The sequence below is a fragment of the Apostichopus japonicus genome, chromosome 9 (genome assembly GCF_037975245.1).
Source record: "Apostichopus japonicus isolate 1M-3 chromosome 9, ASM3797524v1, whole genome shotgun sequence".
Lineage (NCBI taxonomy): Eukaryota > Metazoa > Echinodermata > Holothuroidea > Aspidochirotida > Stichopodidae > Apostichopus > Apostichopus japonicus.
This window is the reverse complement of record NC_092569.1, coordinates 30113274-30136241: the sequence shown is the minus strand read 5'-3', so window position 1 is coordinate 30136241 and position 22968 is coordinate 30113274. Positions and strand designations below refer to the sequence as shown.

The following is a 22968-nucleotide window of genomic DNA, read 5'->3' as shown; positions in this document are numbered from 1 at the left end:
AGCTTTATTGGGGAAAGGACAATTCAACATTTATGCAACTGAAGCTTAGTGTACTATTGACTAAAATCTCAAGATATAAATAGCTGTAAATAATATTAAGTTAGATTGCGCATGTCGAATAGTCTTCTTTACATACAAGCCAAAGAATACAATATATGTGCAGTATGTTTTGTATAAGCTGTTCAACTAATCATGTTTCAAATAGAACGATGGCATTAATGGACATCCATACTACTACGGTAATTCCAATAAGGTGCTGGTCACCCCTAACTGGATACTCTGTGTCATTTGTCATCTTGCCCTTCATCAAATATATTTCAGCGTGACATTTCTTCAAACCCGAAATCATGGAGAATTTGTTCAAAGTTTGTTTAACTGTTTTGACGATTTGGAACTCGTTTGGAACAGAAATGGTAAGTCTTTTCATTTTTTTATTTTATTTTTTTTTAAATATATTACTCTAATGAATATCTTCTGACTGCTTCAAGTTTTAAAAGCTAAGTCGCATCAATATGCTGCTGCGCCAATCTTATTAAAGTTCAATGTTAAGACAAACTGAGTGTTCGCATCTCACAAGAAGTAGGTAAACACGGATTAAAATACTTAATAACATTCGGTAAGAAAGCCTTCAATTATATTAAAAACTGAGTATTTTCAACTTCGCGAAAGGACAACTCTGTTTCGCCTTAGAACAAAACGTTCTCATTTTTTAATCTTTTATGCCTACAAACTTTGTTCTTTAAAACGTGCTTCCATGTACAATACTAAGAATAAAAGCCAATTATACATCTCAAAAGTGTTTTGTTACGCACCAAGCTTTAATCAATAACGTTTCGCGATGTGGCCAGGAATAAATATACTTTTTCATATTTTCCATAATTCGAGTAACTTTCCAATATCATGTACATAACGTCAGCGCACAAGTCCCCCTCAAATGTCCAACCCCACTGTTTAACCGACACATACCAACACGATACAAGTCCTTCATTTCATCTTATAAATTATTGAGCTTTAATTCACATGTTTATTTATTTTAGTTCAAATTCATGCTCCATAGGCCTACTTCTCTCTTCTAGTATAATAACTAAATGCTAAACTGTAATATTCAGTTATTTCAATACTTACATTTTCAAATATTTCTTCTTGTTTAAAATTCAATCATGCGATTCCCCTATTGAACCAGAGCTATACTCTTTGTATCGGTAAATATATACAATGTTCTCCTAGGCAGTCTAAAGTTGAACAGATGTTTTATAATACCTTGTTTTTTTTTTACATAAACTGATCATATGCATACGTATAACTTGAGTCTTATCTGTACAAAGGCAACTTCCCTTGTCGGCTCTCTTATTTTGATATGATTTCCGAAGAGTTGGCGTTGGCTAATCTAAAAAAAAACATTTAGGCTATATGTCAAAATACCAATACAAAGATAATTAAATTATATTTCAAATAGTCAACAAACTATAATTATATGGTACCTTCTTTCAGTAAGATATCTTAACTTTAAAATAGTGGAAGGTTCCATACCTTGTAATCGAACTTGAAGAAATGTTCAGTTTGAGTCAGGTGATATTGCCGCAGCAAACTATCATCTAAACGCGAAATTTTGCAGCTCGAAAATGTATAAAGAGTGCCGAAATGTTTACATCCTATACATGCTCATAGATATTAATTTATTAGATACCATTATCTATGTAGCAGTATGTGGCAAACAGTCTGCAACAAACAATAACGATAGTTTTATATGTTATCAACATTATATACTATGATAATTCTGTTTATACACATATTCAAGGAAACAAGGTTGATAAACATAAAAACTAACTGGACAAGTATACATGTCATTCTGATTTAGACTAATTTAAAGAACTTTAACAAGGTGATATTTATATACAAATACGGGATTAATGCTGAATATCATAAACTTAGGTTACTTGAGTTTATTGCAGAAAACAATTATCAAAGAATAAAATGCAACAAAGCCAAAACATTGAAAATACCTTTTCGTGAGTGCTACGTCTGTTTGCAGACACTACTTTATGGCTTTAAATTGCTTTCACGAAAGAATGGTATGCGATCATAAGAGATGTTTCTGGCGATTTTAGTGGCTAGCTAATGGTTATTCCTTATTCCTTGTTCTTTTGTCATTTTTTTTGCTTCAGTTAAATATTGTTAGCAACTTCCAGTAAATATTATGTAGATACTATTTGATCTTGATTAATAAAACCGTTTAAGTGCACTTTCTTAATGATGCTGGATATACGAGTAGAAAAACTTTAAGACATGTCCATCTTAGAAATGATAAAGTTTGTAAAAAAAGAAAAGAACTATATCGCCTGCTTTTTGAAGTAACGGTTAAATTAGATGAATTTCAAACTAGAGATTATATGTATTTCCTCAATAATTAAGTCATAAAGAGAAGTATTATAACTTGACCAAACGTAACTGCGTGATAGCAACTCAGATTTAATGTCGTATTACAATACCAATGTAATGGGGAATTGAGAGGACGAAAATAAATTTAGAACGGAAAACTTAAATCTGAATTTATGATATATCGTTACCAAATCGAAGATTTATATTAAAAAAAAGGGTGCTCATATTGCATTCATTCAATAAATCAATTTAAAACCAACCAGAGATATGTTTTTTTTTCTTCAAATTACGCATATGATCATTGTCTATTTTTATGTATTTTTCAATTCTTATGAGTTAAAATGAATACCTATAAAGTATTCTTTGTCAAATGACATGTTTATCTATATATTCCTAAATCACGTGTCGCGCTAATTTAAAATGTTCTAAAACGTTAGTCTAGTAAGCAGTAACGATTTTGGTGATGATAATAACAACTAGTAGCAATGTAAAAGCATTATTGAAAAAAATAACTACTGTGACACGAACATGATATTCAATCAAATCAACTGGAAGATAAACACAAATTGAAAGTCGATTTCCAATGACATAGACGTTACTGATACGTATAAGTTGTTTTATAACTTATGTTTCTTTTATAAGATCTCATAAGTTGCAATTTGTGTACTATTTGAATTATTTCTTCCAATCCTTCGAATACATAACATTATAACACATTAGATTTTAGCTAGTGTTGGATCTCTCGTTTAAACCCTTTAAACTTCAAAACCAACCTTTAAAACAAATCAATGCGAAGGCTAAATGCGGATAAAGCGGATAAAAGTTATTTGAATAAAATCAGACACAATATAACATTCCTAACAAGACAATTTTTTTAGTATGTGTTAATTTAAGTCAAACAACAAGTGATACGAAAACAATTGTTTTAAAATCTATATAAATGCCTTCTCAAAAGAGTCAATTTCACGGAAGAAATATATGTTTTCCTCAATTTTTTTTTAGGGGGGGGGGTGGGGGGTTATAGTTAAAATACAAGCCATATTTTGGACAAAGTTTGACAAGCAAATGTACATTTTCACCGATCATACAAAAAATACGAAGGGCATAAAATAGCTGCATAGTGACGTTTTAATGCAGAAACCATGTTTAATACTAAAAATAACCTGATTCTTATTCTGGTTGTTTGTCCTGAAATAATTATAATGTTCAACACTTAATGAAACCTGTGAATTCATTAATACATAATTTTCCTTTTTTTTTTATTTTATTCAAATTGGGATATTATCTGTAACAGTAACGACATTGCAGAAAAAGTATAACAATATAATTGCAGATAGAAAATTTTCACCGACAAGTAAATTTCATTTCATTTTGATCGAAAACAACCTACTTTCTACAAAATCATTTTGATCGAAAACAACCTACTTTCTACAAAATCCAGTTTAACAACATTTTAATGACAATCCGCAATAATTGTTTTTCGAACTTTGGAATACAACTGGCTAGTTCATCGTGTTAAGAAATTTGAGGTTTTTTACATATGCTAAATACAAATGTGATTGGCATAGTCACCGACGTTCACCCACACCCAACCCATTTCGCTGGCCGTCATCACACCCTCCCACCCGACTCACACATTCCCGTCATGTTACCATGCGGCTGGTCGGTGGAGTGCAAACCTTAACGTTTCGTTTGTTGTTTTAAAGTAACATGTAAACTAATTCGGTATACAAAAGGAAAATGTCCAAATACCTAAAAAATATGGATGATAGACTTTGACGAATTAAACAAACTCATCAAATCAGTTACACTGCATCTAAATGTTGCTTTACTAGCACATGTTTCAAAAACTAGAAAGTATATCATAACACTCAACAACTCCATATATGGTAATTATTCGCTTGAAACATTTTCGATTCACTGATGTGTTGGAAGATATCTAATTAAATACCTACATATGATATTCTGTGGCTATCGGTCGAACGAGCAATATATTCATGAAAAACACGACTTGTGACAATCAAATTACTGTCATAATAAACACAAGGATGCATGCAGATAGAACAGTATAACGTCTCACACAGTCTAAGTCATTGCTTCCTCAAAAGCGTTATCGGCGATAAATAAAACTTTGGCTATATCCCAAAATAATCGCCTTTGACCGCGTCAATCTCTTTGTAGCAATGGTATCATTTGGTTTTATACTCTGTTGGCAACAGCAAATTACATAGTGTACAACTAAGGTAGCTAATATCGACATTCGTAATTATTTCGATTCTATTGATTTTATTTTTCATGACTTAAAGTTAAAGGTGATTTGATATCCTTGTATTAAAGGAACATATTCTTCTCCAAATCGTGATAAAGTAACTCTTGACATGATGAACGTGTCAAGTCGATATTGACAAGACGACGAGTGTGCAGGCATTGTTTGATAAAAATCAAACACTTGATAGAGACAAATATAAATCAAAGAACTGTTGAAATTTCAGGAAAGAACTAAAGCGTGTCCTTTTGTTTATTCAGAGAGTTGTCTAAATTTACTTCATCTCCTGGAAATGCTATACAATATTTTTGTCTTGACAGAAAACATCATAATTTCATGAAAAATTAACTCCCATATACTCGTCTGTTCTGACATGTCAGTATTCGGAATTTACCAAACAAGAAAAATCTGTAAATTTTTAAGGTGCTCAAGATCATTCTAACTGCAGCAAATTTAAAGCCGACTACTTGTACAACATATAGGAGAACAATTAGAGAATTGTTATCATTGAATGTCTTGGTCTGAAAGGAAGAAAATATTTCTTATTTCTTTGAAAACTTCCTCATTATCTTTTGTCCATTTTCTGATAAAATTCTTTATCTCTTGCAATTGTCATCATTATCATGTTGTAGAAGACAGATCTTTAACGTTAAGTTTTCTATGCTTTTTTCTTTACCTAGATTTGTAGAATTAGCGTTTAACAAGGTTGTCTTATATTCTCTATTTCATAACGTACTGCTATATTGTATTAAATGTTAGCTTTTAATGCTGTGAAATTCGCAAGAAACTGACAAAACAATCAAGACAGAAATTATCTTTAAATGATCGCAGACTATGTTTTTACAATTTCACGCCTTAAAGCTGAATACTACATATGCATCCCTCTCAATCTCGTGCTTTAATATTTGGAATGCTGGTTTTTATTTAGTAAGATATACAAGTCTGTGGCGAAGAACTTACCTTACATGTAAAATGACACCTTTTAAATCTCAGAGTTTCCCTTTGCTATGTAAGTATCAAGAAACGGTAATCATATTCCAACAATAATAGCTGGAACGATATAAAGGATCCCTACGGGTTGTTAAGGTCTGTGAAACACAAATGCGTTACAACATATGTCTGAAATGTTCTAATGTCAAAATATAACTTGAACAAAGAACATCTGTCTGCATTAAGCAACAAAGCTGTTTAAGGAAGCAGCCAGCTATTGCATTTGTTCTTTCACGTTAGCATGTTCATAAATCAGAGAACTGTTGACATTTCAGGAAAGAACTAAAGCGTGTCCTCTTGTTTATTCAGAGAGTTGTATAAATTCACTTCATCTCCTGGAAATGTTGTAAAATATTTTTGTCTTGACAAATATCATCATTATTTAATGAAAAATGAACTGCCATATACTCGTCTGTTCTAACATGTCGGTATTCGGAATTGACCAAAGAAGACAAAACGTAACTTTTTAAGGTGCTTACGATCATTCTTACTATAACAAATTTAAAGCCGACTACTTGTATAACATATAGCAGAATAATTAGAGACTATGCATTTGTTATAATTGAATGTCTTGGTCTGAAAGAGAGAAAGAAAATATTTCTTATTTCTTAGAAACCTTCCTCATTATCTTTTGTCCATTTTCTGATAAAATTCTTTATCTCTTGCAATTGTCATCATTATCATGTTATAGAAGACATCATTTTAATGTTAAGTTTTCTATTCTTTTTTCTATACCACGTAGATTTGTAGAATTAGCGTTTAACAAGGTTGTCTTATATTCTCTAGATCATAACGTACTGCTATATTGTAGTATATGTTAGCTTTTAATGCTGTTAAATTCGCAAGAAACTGACAAAGCAATTAAGACAGAAATTATCTGAACATTATCGCAGACCATATGTTTTTACAATTTTACGCTTTATAGCTTAATACTATATATGCATCTCTCTCAATCTCGTGCCTTAATAATTTGAATGGAGGTTTTTATTTAGTAAGATATACAAGTCTGTGACGAAGAACTTACCTTACATGTAGAATGACACCTTTTATAATCTCAGAGTTTCTCTTTGCTATGTTAGTATGAAGACACGGATACCGTATTCCAACAAGAATACCTGGAAAGATATAAAGGATCCCTACTGGTTGTTAAGGACTGTTAAACACAAATGCGTTACAACATATGTCTGAAATGTTCTAATGTCATAACATAACTTGAACAAAGAACATCTGCAAGAATATAAGCAACAAAGCTGTTCACGAAAGCAGCCGGCTATTGCCTTTTTTCTTTCACGTTAGCTTACATAGCATGTACCAGGGTAGCTGTAACACCGGAAAAATGCCATTAACCTAATGCTTCCTGGATGAAAGTTGTAATATGAAGTTCAGTTCTGTGTTTATTGACTTGCATACTAGATATGAATTTTAAGTAGAAGATAAAACAACTACTGCTTAAACTAAGATTTGGCGGACCAGTTCGCCTAAATGTTCTTTCTTCCGATCGAACAGATTCATTTTATCCTTATTTTATATCGCAGGTCATTGTCAGTGCCGAGGGGCGGTCTTCAGGTAGGTGTAGTAGTTATGACATATGACTTACCTTATTAATACAAGTAACCTCTGTGAGTCACATCAGCTATGTATTCTAAACGTAAACACTTTTAGTTGGCCAGCTGAATGGCTGAAAATATTGGCTCTTGATAGTGTTCGCTCTAGATGTTTGTTTTACAATCCTGTCACCATTTCCGAACATCTATTATGAGATTGATTTCCTTTGAGTCGCATATTTTCCATCTTTTTTACATACTAAGTGTTTCATCGATATTTTCCCAGGTACGTTAAACAAATGGGATTTGCCTGTTTTCGTGAGTCTTTTGATCTGACTTGGATAAGATTGATAACTACGGAAGCGTGATGAAAAATAAGTTCAATTTACTTTGCCTTTGAAGTTACATTGCAAGCTGAAAACTAATTAAAACTAATGCTTCAAAACAGTTACATCTGAGAATTCAATAAAGATTACCGTATCAAATGTTAGTCGCGATATCTTCCTCTATATGGTAGTTGAGAAATAATTGGTAGTTAAACTGATTTATTACCTTAGTTCTCATTGTAACGAATCGAGTTTTTTTTACAATTGGCTCAGAATCTAAGGCGTTAGTTTCGTTTACTGAAGTGATTTTTTCAGTCGCAATAAAATGTTAACTTTATTTTACTTTCCATCCAGGTTCTTCATACTTTGTTTTTCAACAACCTGCGTATCCGAGAGATTGCAAAGAAGTAGTGAATGTATGTTCCTCTACCCACAATACATCTGGAGTGTACCTTATTAAACCAGATGGCTATCCGGAACCGTTTGAGGCTTACTGTAATAATGATCTTGATGCTGGTGGATGGACGGTATGGCTGATTACTTGATGTCTTCTTTTCAACTTTAAATAGTTTTGTACACATTTACTTCATTTTTGCATACAGTAACATTTAGCTATGTAATACAAGGTTATTTCAAATAGAATCTTGATATTTTTATCGAAACGAAAGTTTAAATCAATGATTTTATATATTTTGAAATTTAAGGACAGTGTGGTTCTTTTCCAAGAAAACCGTAAACCTCTAGCCCACACACTGCAAACTTAAGTTAGAAATATAAGTTCTTATTTCGGTGTAATAATTGTTAGCAACAAATCGCATTGCAGCCTAAGGGAACGAATATACATATTTAATAACGTCCCGGTTAACGCTTAACTTGTTGATATTCGTTGTAGGTACTACAGCGAAGAAGATTGGATTCTGTAAATTTTAATAGAAGTTGGAAAGACTTCAGAAATGGCTTTGGCTTTCTAGGGAGTGAGTTTTGGATCGGAAATGAGAAAATTGCCTACTTAACAAATCAAAAGCGGTACCAACTGAGAATGGACTTTGAGAACGTTGCTGGGGAAACTTACTTTGTAACATACGACGATTTTCGTATCTCAGATGAATGGGGGAAATATTATATTTCAAGTTTAGGTACATTCGTAATATCAGATGGTAAGTGTCTTTTACATTCTTATTAAATTTAAAGCCAAAATAATAAACAAAATTGTTTTATTAGATGTCAAAAGGAAGGGTGCATAAAATGAAAGGTTTATTCTAAAAACCGATGGATATTTTGTAAGTAAACTTCACACGTCAAATATGTTTTCTTACTTTGAAGAAACTGCTACAGTACATAAAGTACGAATATACATATCGTGTACCAGAGAGTACAATTGCGATACAATACATATAGTAGCGATTACAATATGATCATGTGAGTGCGAGTACAAGCTCTAAGCGCGAGTTCAAATACTTAATCTTACATTAGTATCTATACTAGATTTCCAAAATGCCTCCATAAGCTAAAGTGTGATAACGCACTCACTACAAGACTGCTTCGTACTCGACACTAACCTTGGCTCTGAACGAGGAACCGTACCTAACATTTGTTCAACAAAAAGTTTACACTGAAAAGAGGTAAATCTCCCAGTTTCATCAGCGCAACCAACGCAAAAGAAATTTGATGCTGTTATTAATTATCATTGTTGTCAGAAAGCAGTATACTTACACCGAGGGGAACTCTGAAACAGAAGCTATGACATTTGGCTTCAAACCAGTTGTACAACAAATGATGGGGTGTTGTCTCGTAATGTTCAATAACTGTTAACATTAATGTGACTTAGGGTCGACCACTACCTGATTTAAAATATTCTGGATTCATTCGAACTGCTTCTGAATGTGTGTTGCTTTCCTTTAACCTTCTGACAGCCACGTACTGAAGTAATGACAAAAATCTATTCTTTGCCACATGTCATATTCGTTGTGTATGTATCAGGTTACTATTATATTCCTTTTTTCCGTTCCTGTTCTCTAGAATTACAAATTGAATGGTGTCCAGCTAATGAGATATTTAGCAATGAGACATGTGAGAGGACTTGTGAAGACCCTGACACTTGCATCTCGGCTACCTCTCGCACAGAATCAGAGCAATGTGTTTGTGTCGGTGATTATCTGAGACAGCAAGAACAATGCATCCCTCTGAACCAATGCAACTGCTACGTTGATGAAAAAGGAAGTGTATTAACGGTCAGTACGGTTCTTTCAGGATAGTTTTAATGTTTCTATTAATTCATAGTCCATATAATTAGAAGAAAACCTTTACTATTTAAACTTGTTGATTATCACATCACATTTACAGATAACCGAGTAGCGCTCGCATCGCGGTTGGGAAAGGGGCATGTACCCTACCTTTGTCGCCAGCCCAGCAAAACTGTCAGTCGAGGGACGTATTACATTAGTCAGGAAGATAAGACTTATAGATGTGCATCCCCTTATAAACCTAACACAAATTGCATGGATACTTCATACCACAGTCTTGCGGTTAGAACTTATTGTAGGCCTAATATAAAGTCGCAATAAGCCGTTGTATGCAACATTTGACGGCTACCTTTGTTCTTGATAGCGGATCCCTAGGCTACCTACATCGGAGTTAGTTTCAAAAACCACATACAACTTTCATAATGGTTCATACCCCATACCTAGATCAATCGAGGCGAGTTCTGCATTGGTCATCTGTCGTTGAATTCCTGTGCATTATTTATGTATTAGTTTGTTTATTTTTTCTCCGAATATCTTAAATTAGGAGGGCAAGTATTACATCAATTCAAGATGTACACGAAATTCAACTTGTAGGAACAACCAGCTTATTATAGATCAGAGTTACCAGTGTAGTGAACACGCAACCTGTGATGAGAGGAACAATGTCCGCAAATGCTACTGTAATAATGGCTACGAAGGGGACGGAGTGACGTGCACATTGATCCCAAAAGATTGCTACGATCTTTATGTTTCCGGTACACGCAGTGATGGAGTTAACACCATTTACCCTGATGGTTGGCCAAGCGGGATTCAGGTTTACTGTGAGATGGAAAGTAACGGAGGAGGATGGACGGAGAGTAATGCAAACAAGGAATTAAAAAGTTACCTTTTACACAATGTGCTTTGTATTTTGCAAAATGATGCACTGAAGACCTCGTTGAGCTGAACTTGATCAATAGAAAAAGATCAAGAAGCAAAATACTCTTGCGAACTATCTCACTATCACAATACAATACACACACACACACACACACACACACACATATATATATATATATATATATATATATATATATATATATATATATATATATATAAACTGTTAAACAACTATGCTGCATTTAGAGAAAGGCTGGATCTCGAGTGAGATACAAAAATTGAATTAGGTAAGTGATTGGAAGTAAAACAGCCAATGTTTTACATAATATATATATATATATATATATATATATATATATATATATATATATATATATATATATATATATATATATATATATATATATATATATATATATATATATATATACATATATATATATATATATAATATATATATATATAAATATATATAATATATATATATAATATATATATATATATATATATATATACATATATATATATATATCTTAAATTTATCTTTATTAACTCTTTAACGGCTTTGGATGTCATGCCCTTAAGGATAAGTAGATGAAACAGTTGGATTACCTTTCTTTTTATTTCATAGGTTTTCCAGCGACGATCGAGTGCCTCCGTTGACTTTTATCTTGGTTGGTCGGACTACAAGGACGGTTTTGGTGATAAGAATCAAGACCACTGGCTAGGTAATAAATATATCCACTCTCTGACCAACCAAAAAACGTACCAGCTACGTATTGATCTACAGGACTCCGCTTCATCATCGTATTACGTCGTCTATTCGACTTTTAGCATTAATAACGAGGCAGACAAGTTTCGATTATCATATGGATCAGCCAGTGGAACTGTTGGTGAGTAGTTGAAGTTCTAATCATTGACGCATATATAAATCTGGACCGATTACACCAATTAGGAGAAGCGTCAAGACAAAAAAAAAAAAACATGCCAACCATGGAGGATCATGTGACGTGCTCCCCTATAGCAATTACATCTTCTAGTACTCCTTGAATGTGCATTCTACAACAACCAATGTCTTGATTCCATAGCTACATTACATATGTTTTCAATGTTTACAGCAATTTTTAATTCCAAACATTGTTATTTTCTTTCAAACGTTTGAGCTGCAGTGGAACGCACGTAGGTTATAAAGACTGTATACAATGTGAATAAACATAAGAAGCAGACGATAAGATATCGCTGTTCCTTGGCAACACAGGTCTCCTTACCGTGTTTGCACGTAACAGTCATCTAATATGATAGAATTGACCGTCATACTAAACTATGACAGTAGATGTTCTAATAGTAGCCAGGCTCTATGTATTTCTGACACAGAGAAATTAAATCTCAACATCAATATCATCCCAACATAAACGAGTATCCTGAAATTCAACGTAAATGTATGTTGCCCTAGCGCTGTTGTCTACGAAACTCACAACATTTCAAACTTACAAAAGGGGATACATAATATGTTAGTAGTATCTTGAAGCATGTCGCATGTGCCTTATCGTTACTATGTAGCGAGACTTTCAGTGGTATGTATATTTGATGATTCTCATATTAAAATCGTTGGTACTGTGCAAACGTTGGTACTAGTACGTTGGTATTATTTTAGGATAATCATGTTATATAAAGTCATCGAAGTTTTATTATTCATAGCAAATTGAAACAGATATCAGATGTTATATTTTTATATATTCGTCTCTATAGTTTAAAAAGTAAAAAATGTAATCAATCAGTCTGTTCGAAGGAGCTAAACGTACGAGACTAGATTACACATGTCGATACGAATTAAATAATAAATTGCCAATGATCAATATCACTGAATCTTCGTAAAAGTAGAATATCAACTTATGGTTACTTTGTCAAAACCCAGAATATTAGCTATTTATAGTCAATTCACTTTATGTCGGTTCTATTCTTCATTTAAGCTCACTTATTTCATGATCTGTTATGTATAGCGTGTAATCTACGTTTATACTCCAACATGTGAACTCACGGGTTGAAAAATTCAAAGATTAAAACGTGCTATAAAAATCGGGTAAAAAATTTAACAATAAATGGCAATTAACACCCTTCTTGCCCTGTCCAGTAGAACAGGGACCTTGGATTACTCAAGACTAGATCTTTAAATGATACCCTTGCTTTCCAACTTGAAGGATATATTTAGCTCCATTACACACACCCCACCCCTGGCCCAGCTTCGAAGAAAGCCTAAGTTAACATGTGTGGTACAAGCACAGGGTTGAAAAAGAGAGAAAATGAAAATTTGGTTATGCAAACTAAATTCCACATCATTTTATTCAAGGAATTATACGATTTAATACCGACACACACAATAAATCTGTAACTCGAGTTTTGATAGACTAGGAGACTAATCAGATGGGAACTTAGAAATAAGAATCAAATAAAAAAATGAATATTATTGCCAATTAAATGCCGATAAATAAATGTAAAATAAAGAGCGATATAAGTGACTCTATAGTGACCAAACCCAAGCATTTGCCTAAAGTAGTTTCTCCATCTGTATATTGCTCCTGTTGTGGCACTGTATTTTAAACGGAACAAAAACAAATGTATGATAACGTACTTGCAAAGACAAAATACCTACTCATGTATCGTAAATATTGAATTCACGCAAAAAAACAAAAAAAAAACGGAACTGACGTGTTCATCTTGGTATAACAAAAAACGCAATGCCCTCCAACTTGTATCCGATGTAGGATTTGCTCAAAGTTTATCAATTGATCGGTTTATTTACTCTTTGTCGTCTGTTGCAGGTAAAGATGGTCTGACTGGTAGCAACAATACACAATTCAGTACAAAAGACCAGGACAACGATGGATGGAGCAGCTACGATTGTGCTGAGAGACATCGAGGAGCCTGGTGGTTCGTCAATCGATGGGACTGCAGACGTGAATATTCTGCTGCTCAATGTCGGTCTTATTGTCCCAGTTATAGTGATTATTGTATATTGTTTCCCGATGGCAGCGACAACTGCGCATATTGCGCTTATTCTAACCTTAACGGGGACTACGACGGCTCTACTCGAGGAACGAACATCTACTGGTATAGTGATAGTTTCAACAGTTACGGATGTAGCCTTCAATACACAGATATGAAAATACGACCGGTGTAAACAAAACACCGTATAACACAGTGTCCGACAGTGCAGGCATTACTTAGAAAGTAGGGAAAGATCCAAACAGATCTTCGAGTATCGGAAAACGAGACGGGCTGAAGACAAGAAAGAAGCAGAAAATGCAACAAAAATTCCAACCAGAGCAATTCGACGAATAATTCATATTTTAAGGGAATGAAAGGATATATAACAATGATTGAAATCAATGTCAAATTGTGAATGTTAACAATCTTACTGTTGTTTGATAGTTAACAATTGATTATTGTATGAGTCTCACAAAAGAATAAAATCAAAAATCAAAGTGAACATGTCCATTTTTCTTTTCATGGTGTGCATCCCAAACCTCACCCCCCCCCCTCCACAAAAAAATAGTGTGTAGGAAATTAACAATTGCGTGAAAGTGGATACGTAATGATTCTTGGTTTCTAGGACCACACACCTACATATTGTCATACATCAATGGAAATTACAAGTGTAAAGATTCAATATAACATACACTTGAAGAGATTAGAGAATGTCGAAAATCACCAGCTATTCACTTTAAACAGTTATTATTATTATTATTATTATATATATATATATATATATATATATATATATATATATATATATATATATATATATATATATATAAATATATATATATATAAACATATATATATATATATAAATATATATTTATATATATATACATATATATATATATTTATATATATATATATATATATATATATATATATATATATTTAAAAAAATTGAAAACACCACAGACTTTAACTTATACATCTATTTACCAAAATTAAAATTAATACAAGAAGAACAACATGTTTTGAAACTTTTAATTTCGAACTTTAAATGAGGTAAATTACTATGATCAAGTGGACGGTGTGGCAATGGGTTCACCATTAGCACCGGTGTTGGCAAATCTCTTAAAATATGTGTGTAGTAAAAGACATGATAAATTCATCTGCACAAGCTGTAATGCTTGTTATATAGGGGAAACCCATAGGCACCTTTCTACACGGATTTCTGAGCATCAAAAAACCTATAAGAATTCACATATTTACAAACAATTAGCTAAATTTCCCAACTGTAAGTGGCTATGCGACAACAAATCATTCAAAATTATCGACCCAGCTCCCACTAAACTCCAGCTTAGGATCAAAGAAAGCCTACATATCAATTGGGATAAACCTAATCTCAACACACAGCTTGACTGTCCAGTGTTATCTTTGTTGAGTTAATCTACTTGTCCTTGTGTGTTATTGCTAGTGTAAATTTGTTTGCTATTACTTGTTCATTTTGCGTTTGTAACCTGATGATGAAAGTCGCTACTTTCAAAACATGTCGTTCTTTTTGTATTAATTTTGGTAAATAGATGTATAAGTTAAAGTCTGTGGTGTTTTCATTTTTTTAATATCGAGTTTTGTGCTAGGTAGACCATTTGGAAATATATATTTATTTATATATATATAATGTATATAAAGTATATAATATATATATATATATATTATAAAGAAAATCCACGTTTACTCCAAAGAAAATGTCATTAGAAAACCAGAGAAATAAGATATGTCTGATAATTGACGAAAAGGAGTAACGTTTAAGAAAATTAATTGGAATTTTCGGTCTCATGGGACCTTCGTCAGCAATACTTGGCAGTCGAATGAAAAGTACAAAATGTAACACAATGAAAGTTTGACGCTAGATAAGTGTAGGTTGTATTGCTGGTTTCCAATAGGCCCTGCAATTACGTAATTGCTTATTACGTAATTGCAGGGCCTTATTGGAAACCAGCTTTTGCTGCAAAGCTACCCTGGATCAAAATGCGAATAAATAAAATAAAAAAATAAATGGAATTAGAACCAAATAAACTATGACTATACAGGAAGCGGATTAAGGAGCAAATAACGGATTGCATATATTTGATTTTTTTGATAGTTGTTAAGGGGGGTCCCAAGTCGTTGTTGAGGCTGGTGATGTGAGACTTAATACGAAAAATCCAATCGATTTCTTTACGTTTACGTTCAGGAGCGGATTTGAAGTTCGAGCCAATTAAAATACATTTTAGGTTTTGAGAGAATGAATATGAAGATTGAACATCTCCAGAATGGTTTCAGCTATCTCCAGGTCACCATATGTGTCAGCGAACTGTGCTGCTCTAATTGTTTCACTGATTTGGTGATTTTTTTCTTTTAATTGCAACCTTCGATTCCCTTCTGATTCTTTTATGTTTTTCTCCTACAATTTAAATACATGGAAAAGCAATTATGAATAAAAAATCTTCACCAAAATTACAATTATTCTTAGAGCTTTTAGGATTAAATCTCTAACCATGTGACAATGTACAGTGGCTATGAAACTAAAATTGAATAATGTTAATCTAACTCCATGGCTACACAATGTTGGGCTGTTGTTTATGATATAACAAAAACATAGTTTGACATAGATGATATAGTCCATGTTATTATAACCATTCCATTTCACATCTGCGTTTTACTGGTTGGAATTTAAACAGTTATTTTCCCAAGTTTAGACTCCTTCAAAAGTTAATTCATTGATATGCAGGGGATATAAATAGACAATGCTCTGATAGTATGGATATAAAAGTTTGATTTATTGACTTTTTATTACTGGATGTGATTTAATGTAGGTGTATTAATGAATTATGGTCATAGAAGATTCAAGTAAGCTAAATGTAAAGTTAGCTGAAATCTGTTGCGCAATTTCCAGTTCTAATCTAGCAAAAAGAGTATGTACCGTGTGATATGGTTGTTTCTAATGTAAGTACAGGGGCGTAAATCCTTCCTTTTGGATTCGGGACCGACTAGGCCGGCGAAATTTATGTCGACTCTGCGATTGTGAAATGTTATAGTGTATTTTGTTTCTTTTTGTTTTCACACGCAATAATAGATGTAATGCGGGCGTCGATTTTAACCACAGAATTTGCCAAATGTGTATCCTGCTTTATTTGTCACAATTTGCTATGGCATTCAAAGTCAAGGCCTACGAGAATTCATATATCGAAGAGTAAGTAACATCCAATATACAGTTTCTCTTCCGCGCAACTTCCATGGGATATCCGGTTCTTTATTTCGTGCAACAATAGTCACCCCGGCAGTACTTGGAATACTTCGAAGGTTTGACATATTGTATCAAGACTTATTTTAAAATTTCAACTATATTATCTCATAAATTTCTAGTGATTATGCTCAAAACTTAGAGTACGACATTTGATTTCAAACTGCCCACTTGTAATGAAAGTTTCATTTTCTTACCTCCAACGTATCCGAAAAGTTGAACAATATATTTTTTTCTGAATTAATAAAAAGAGTTATCTAAAATATTTAGTACTGCCGTGGAATGCATCGCTATATTTGAGAAAGGGGAAAAATTTTATGTTGTTTATTTCATATGCCTGGCATGTCTGGAATTGCCAATACAAGTTTCGATCAATTAAATAGTGTACTACATCACTGAGACGGTTCACAGAATGTGCGTGTACTGCTGCATAACTACTAAGGTTGACTTAACGCCTGTACTGATATGTAAATGCATTAAGATGTACAGTCTGTACACCCTATTACGAAATTCAATTCAAATTTTAGGTGGAGGTCCGTACTGGGGAGAGATCTTAGGAGAGGGGTGGGGCTTAAGGGGAGGAGTGTCCCCTCACCTTTGAGAAACTTGTGTCTCGGTAAGGGTGTTTAGAAGCAATGATGCTATCATTTTCATTATATATTAAATACATTTGCGTTCGGGTGTTATAACATATGTTAACCATTTGCAAAAAACTTTCGAGGGCGATGGGGGGATCGGTTGGTCAGGTTCGTGTTCCCGTGGTCCTTGTGGCTACGGCCTTGTATATATTGAATATATAAAACATTTAAATTACATAATAGTACTAAGGGTAGGTATACGCATTTATTTCCTTTCTCAGTGATCTTTTTCATTAAAGACGACAAGCTAGCGCCATGCGACTGACGGAACTTTGTCTAGAAATGTCAATTACTGACTCAAAGTTAACTTGTTAAGAGAAATCTCTTTATATGCTAGGCATATCGCTAAAGAGAGAAACCTTCTGAGAAGCACTTAATGCGGTGCTGTAACATAAAGTAGCGGATCCAGAATCATATATGACAGCTATTTATATTTCTTTCGTTAATTTCCCTTGCCGTCCCAGTTTTCGTCTCTGAAAATGTTGTGTGTGTGTGCGTGTGGGTGTGTGTGTGTGTGTGAGAGAGAGAGAGAGAGAGAGAGGACAGCTTTTCCTCTACCTCTGGCTACGCCACTATCAGCTAGATAATAGTATGGCGTAGAGGTGCTGATACTCATATAATTATTCATGCAAAAATCATGACTGGCAGTTGTCTCCGTTGGCTGAAACTGTTTGTAGCCAACCCTCAGGACCCCCTGATAATTGGAGGCCACATATAGCTACGCCTATATAGTAGCTTTACGCCTCCAAATAAGCTCTAGCTACGCCTCTGCTGGTTAACAAAAATTCTTTTCATTAAGAAATGTATATCAAAGGAAAAAATTGATATCAACGAACCTTTTCATAGGTCAAAACATGCTCAGATCAATATCTTTTATAAATGACAACGATTTTCCTTATAATTTATATTCATCAATAAAATCAACAGTCGAAGCCTGGTGAACACCTGACATGTTTATGCAATCAGATGTGAGGATACTCGATTCCGTAAACAGTGTGTGACGTAGGCATCATAAACAAGGAAGTATTGTTCATATAGTTTACCACTGCAAAACTTCGAATGTTCCAAACCGTGTTAATTAGATATTTGTACATACATATTGGTAGTGTAGAATAGATCATAAATGTACATTTCACGGTATATAATATGTATGGTACTAGTTCATGCATGTTATATAGTGCTAATTAATAGTATCACTTCCTGCCCTTTCGATTATTCTTTAATTTTACCTTCCAGCGAAAAGCTTAGTAACTTAGCTAATATAATAACTCATAAAAGGTTCTCAAACAGATCGATAATATCAGCTAAACCAGAACAGGCAAATCAGCATTCCTACTCTTTTCGACGGCTTGGTAGCATAGACGTCGCTTGACAAACAACTATACCTTTAACATGGACCACACTAAACGTAATATAATTTAAAACTGAACATTGTAATCGGAACAGTGACAATTCAGCATGATGCAACTGAAGCTTAGTGTTCAATTGACTGAAATTTCAAGATATAAACAGCTGTAAATAATATTAAGTTAAATTGCGCATGTCAAATAGTGTTTCTTACATACAAGCCAAAGAATACTATAGATGTGCAGTACATCTGTATAAGCTGTTCACCAAATCACATTTCACATAAAACGATGGCACTAATGGACATCCATACTACTACGGTAATTTCATAGGGCGTTGGTCAACCCTAACTTGATGCTCTGTGTCATTTGTCATCTTGCATTTCATCGAATATATTTTCGAGTGTCATTTATACAAACTCGAAATCATGGAAGCGTTTTTCAAAGTTTGTTTGACTGTTTTGACGATTTGGAACTCGTTTGGAACAGAAATGGTAAGTCTTTCTATTATTTAATATATTTTTTATTTTACCATTGAATATCTTCTGACTGTTTCTAAAGTAACATAAGTTGCGTTAGTATGTTGTTGAGCTAACTCTGTTAATATTAAATGATGTGACAAACTGAAGTGTTAGCATCTTCCAAGAAATAGGAAAATATTCAGTAAGAAGGCCTTAAATTTAAAATACTCATAATTTCGCGATAGGACAACAGTGTTTCAATAAAATAGAACGTCTTTTACCACAAACATTGAAGAAAAAATAAATAAGTTAGTTCTATTTGGTTCTCTTATGCCTAAATACAGTATTCTCTAAATTTGCTCACATGTAAAATACTTAGAAGGAAAGCAAATTCATACATCTCAACGGTTTTCTTAACACGTCAATTTTTTTTAAATCAATCACGTTTTGTGATATGGCTTTGATTTTTTGATACCTTTTCAAACTTTTGAGTTTATCGCTCACCGCATATCCTTTACAGTAGATCAGCCCACAAAGTACCCCTCCTTAGTCACCACACCTTTGACAGATACAAACCAACACGTTATAAAACTCTGTCAATACATGTTATAAATTAGTGAGCTTAAATTCACATGTAGATCATTCTAGTTTATAAATGTATGCTCCATAATTTTGGTTACGAGTGCGACAACTAAAAAAAAATCATTTATTTCAGCGATAACTAAAAACTAAACTAGAAAATTCATGTTTTCTTAATTCAAATTATCTTGTTGTTCAAAATCCAAGCATGAGATTCCCTATCGAGACAGAGCGTTACTCGGTATTCTTTGTATGGTTAAACATTTTCAATTTCTTTGTGTTTTCATTATTTATAATGCCTTGCTTTTATTTTATTTTTCAACATAAATTGCATACGATAAGTTAGTTCTCATCTGTATGAAGGCAACTTTATCAGTTCTGTTATTTTGATATGATTTCCGAACAGACACTTTATTGTTTGTCTTTGTTCAAGTTACCCTTATGAATATATTAAAGCAACATCTGCACTGACTAATCTAGAAACAAAACATTTCTATGCCATAATTCAGTCACAAGATGCCTAGTTAACTTCCATTTCTAATAGTCAACAGTTGGTTAACTAATGTGAACAAAACTATAATGATCATGTACATCCTTTTAATTACATATATATAACTTTAAAGAGTGTTTCAGATTTAATCAAATTTGAGGCAATACTCAGTTTTAAGTTTGATTATATTGCTGTAAAATATCATCCAAACGCGATATTCTCAGAATGTCTAAAGAGCACCTAAATACTTACTTCCTTCACATGCTCATAGAGATCTCTTTGACATATACCGTTTTTTGTGTAGCAATGTTTGAAAACCGCCTGCGAAAAAATAAAATAATTTTGATATGTATTTTGGAAATATAAACATTATGATCACTAGTCTTGTACATGTACATATTCAAAGAAACAAGGTTGAGTAGCATTAAATCCACCTGGTATACACGTCAATCTTTTTTAAAATTTATGGAAATTGAAACGGAGACACTTGCTCATAGAGATCTCTTTGACATATATCGTTTTTGTGTAGCAATGTTTGAAAACAGCCTGCGACAAAAATAAAGTAATTTTGATATGTATTTTGAAAATATAAACATTATGATAACTAGTCTTGTACATGTACATATTCAAAGAAACAAGGTTGAGTAGCATTAAATCCAACTGATATACACGTCAATCTAATTAAATATGTATGGAAATTTAAAAAATATGACATATACGAAAATCAGGTTGAAAATAGTAAACTTAAGTTACAAGGATTTATTGCAGAACGAATTATCAAAGAAAAAATGATTTCTTCTACGTCAAAAAATAACAAATCAATTTCTTTGAGTGCTACGGCTGTTTTCAGGGACTGTGTTTTATATTTAACTTGCTTTAACGAAAGAATGGTATGGTACGCGATCTTTAGTAATGTGTACAGCGATTTGAGTGGCTAGCTTTCAATTTTGCTCTCTTTCGGTGTTTCCTTTTTTGTCTTCAGTTAGAATATATTGTTAGAAATACCCAGGAAACATAATCCCAATACTCAGCTCTTTGAAAGATGATGGATAGTAGAGCAGAAAATGTAACATATGTTCTTTTACTTTATTTGAAATGATAAAGTTTGTAAATAAAATTCTATCGCATGCCTTTTAAAGTGACAGTTAAAAAAGATGGATTTCAAAATTAGAGATCACAGTTATTTTATCAAAGATTATGTCATGAAGAGAAGTAGTATAACTTGACCAAAGGTAACTCATTGGTACCGACTCAGATGTATGTCGTATTTCAATACCAATATAACGGGAAAACTACAAGGAAGAAAATAAGATTGTGATTGGAAATTGGAAACTTAATTGAGATATTTTGATACATCCTTACCTCAATCAAAAAGTAACAGAAAATATGCACATCCCTAAATATGCTCATATTGCCTTCAATAAATAAATTTAAGAATACAATAAAAAAAAACGCTCGTTTAACATACTTGAATGAACATCGTCCTTTTCTTAACTTATGTTTAGTTTCCTCTTAGTTAAAATGAAACACCTATAAAGTAGTTTTTGTCGAAAGTGTGCGACTTGTTTAAATTGTGTATTTCTGATTTACGTGTCGCGCTATGATAATACAATATGCAGCAACGTCGAACTCTAGTAAGCAGTAGCGGTTTGGTAATGATAAAGTACAACTAATAGTATTGTAAGAGCATTGTTTAGATTATTACTGGTATTGCACGATCTTTAATTGAATAAAATAGATGATTGAACAAATTGAAAGTCGATTTGCAATAGAATAGACGTTACTTATAAGCTGTTTAATAAGATCTTATATATTGCAATGTTTGATGAATTTAAAATAATCATTAGTGTTGTACTTAGTTTCGGTTGTCTCGTTGAAGTTTTAAAACCAATCTTTACACGGGCAATTTGAAGTCTAAAGGCGAATAACAGCTATATTCATAAAATAATACTCAAAACAAAAGCGTAGTAAGATGTTTCTTAAATCTTTGTGTCATAAATCCAGACAAAAAGTAAGAGAAAGAAAACTGTTTAAAAGCTGTATAAATGATTTATTAAATAAATCAATTTCACGGAAGAATTTTACTTTTTTTCTTCTATTAAATCAGTTTTGTTACATTAAAGCCTCAAATAGTAGCCATATACTGGACATAGTGCGACAAGCAGATCTAAAATCTCACCGAATCATGAAAATATCTAAAGACCACATTAGTAGCGAAATAACTCAGTGCAGATGCAGAGAACATTTCTAACATTTTAAAAATAACCTGATGCTCATTCTGGTTGCTTGTCTTTAAATAATTATACTTTTCAATATATAGCTTTTTTTCTTTTCTTTTTTGTTACTTAGGAATAATCTATAATAGTAACACTAAGTAGAGAACAAGTAATACAACATAATTGGAGCGAGAAAATGTGCACCAAAAATTAAATTACATTTCCTTTTTATTGAAAACAATTCCTTTTAACACAACCATATTCATCAACATACTAATGACAATCCAGAGAGATGTTTTTGTCAACTATTGGAATTTTAAAGGCTAGTTTACCGTGTAAAAACTTACAC

The 22968-nt window shown here is 32.8% G+C and overlaps 1 protein-coding gene across 2 annotated transcripts in view; it reads left to right on the top strand.

Annotated features, from left to right (window-relative positions):
- Window positions 1-278: 278 nt before the first annotated feature.
- Window positions 279-22968, top strand: part of LOC139974296 (uncharacterized) — a 54544-nt gene continuing 31854 nt past the window's right edge. Inside the window, exons 1-4 of one of the 2 annotated variants that reach the window (XM_071981326.1) lie at window positions 279-413; window positions 7171-7201; window positions 7860-8032; window positions 8398-8662. In XM_071981326.1, the coding sequence (XP_071837427.1) occupies window positions 348-413; window positions 7171-7201; window positions 7860-8032; window positions 8398-8662 (535 nt within the window). In that variant the 5' untranslated portion in view covers window positions 279-347. Of the gene's footprint in view, window positions 414-7170; window positions 7202-7859; window positions 8033-8397; window positions 8663-19282; window positions 19368-22968 lie in introns of those variants that run through there. The other variant, XM_071981325.1, reaches the window with a different exon arrangement.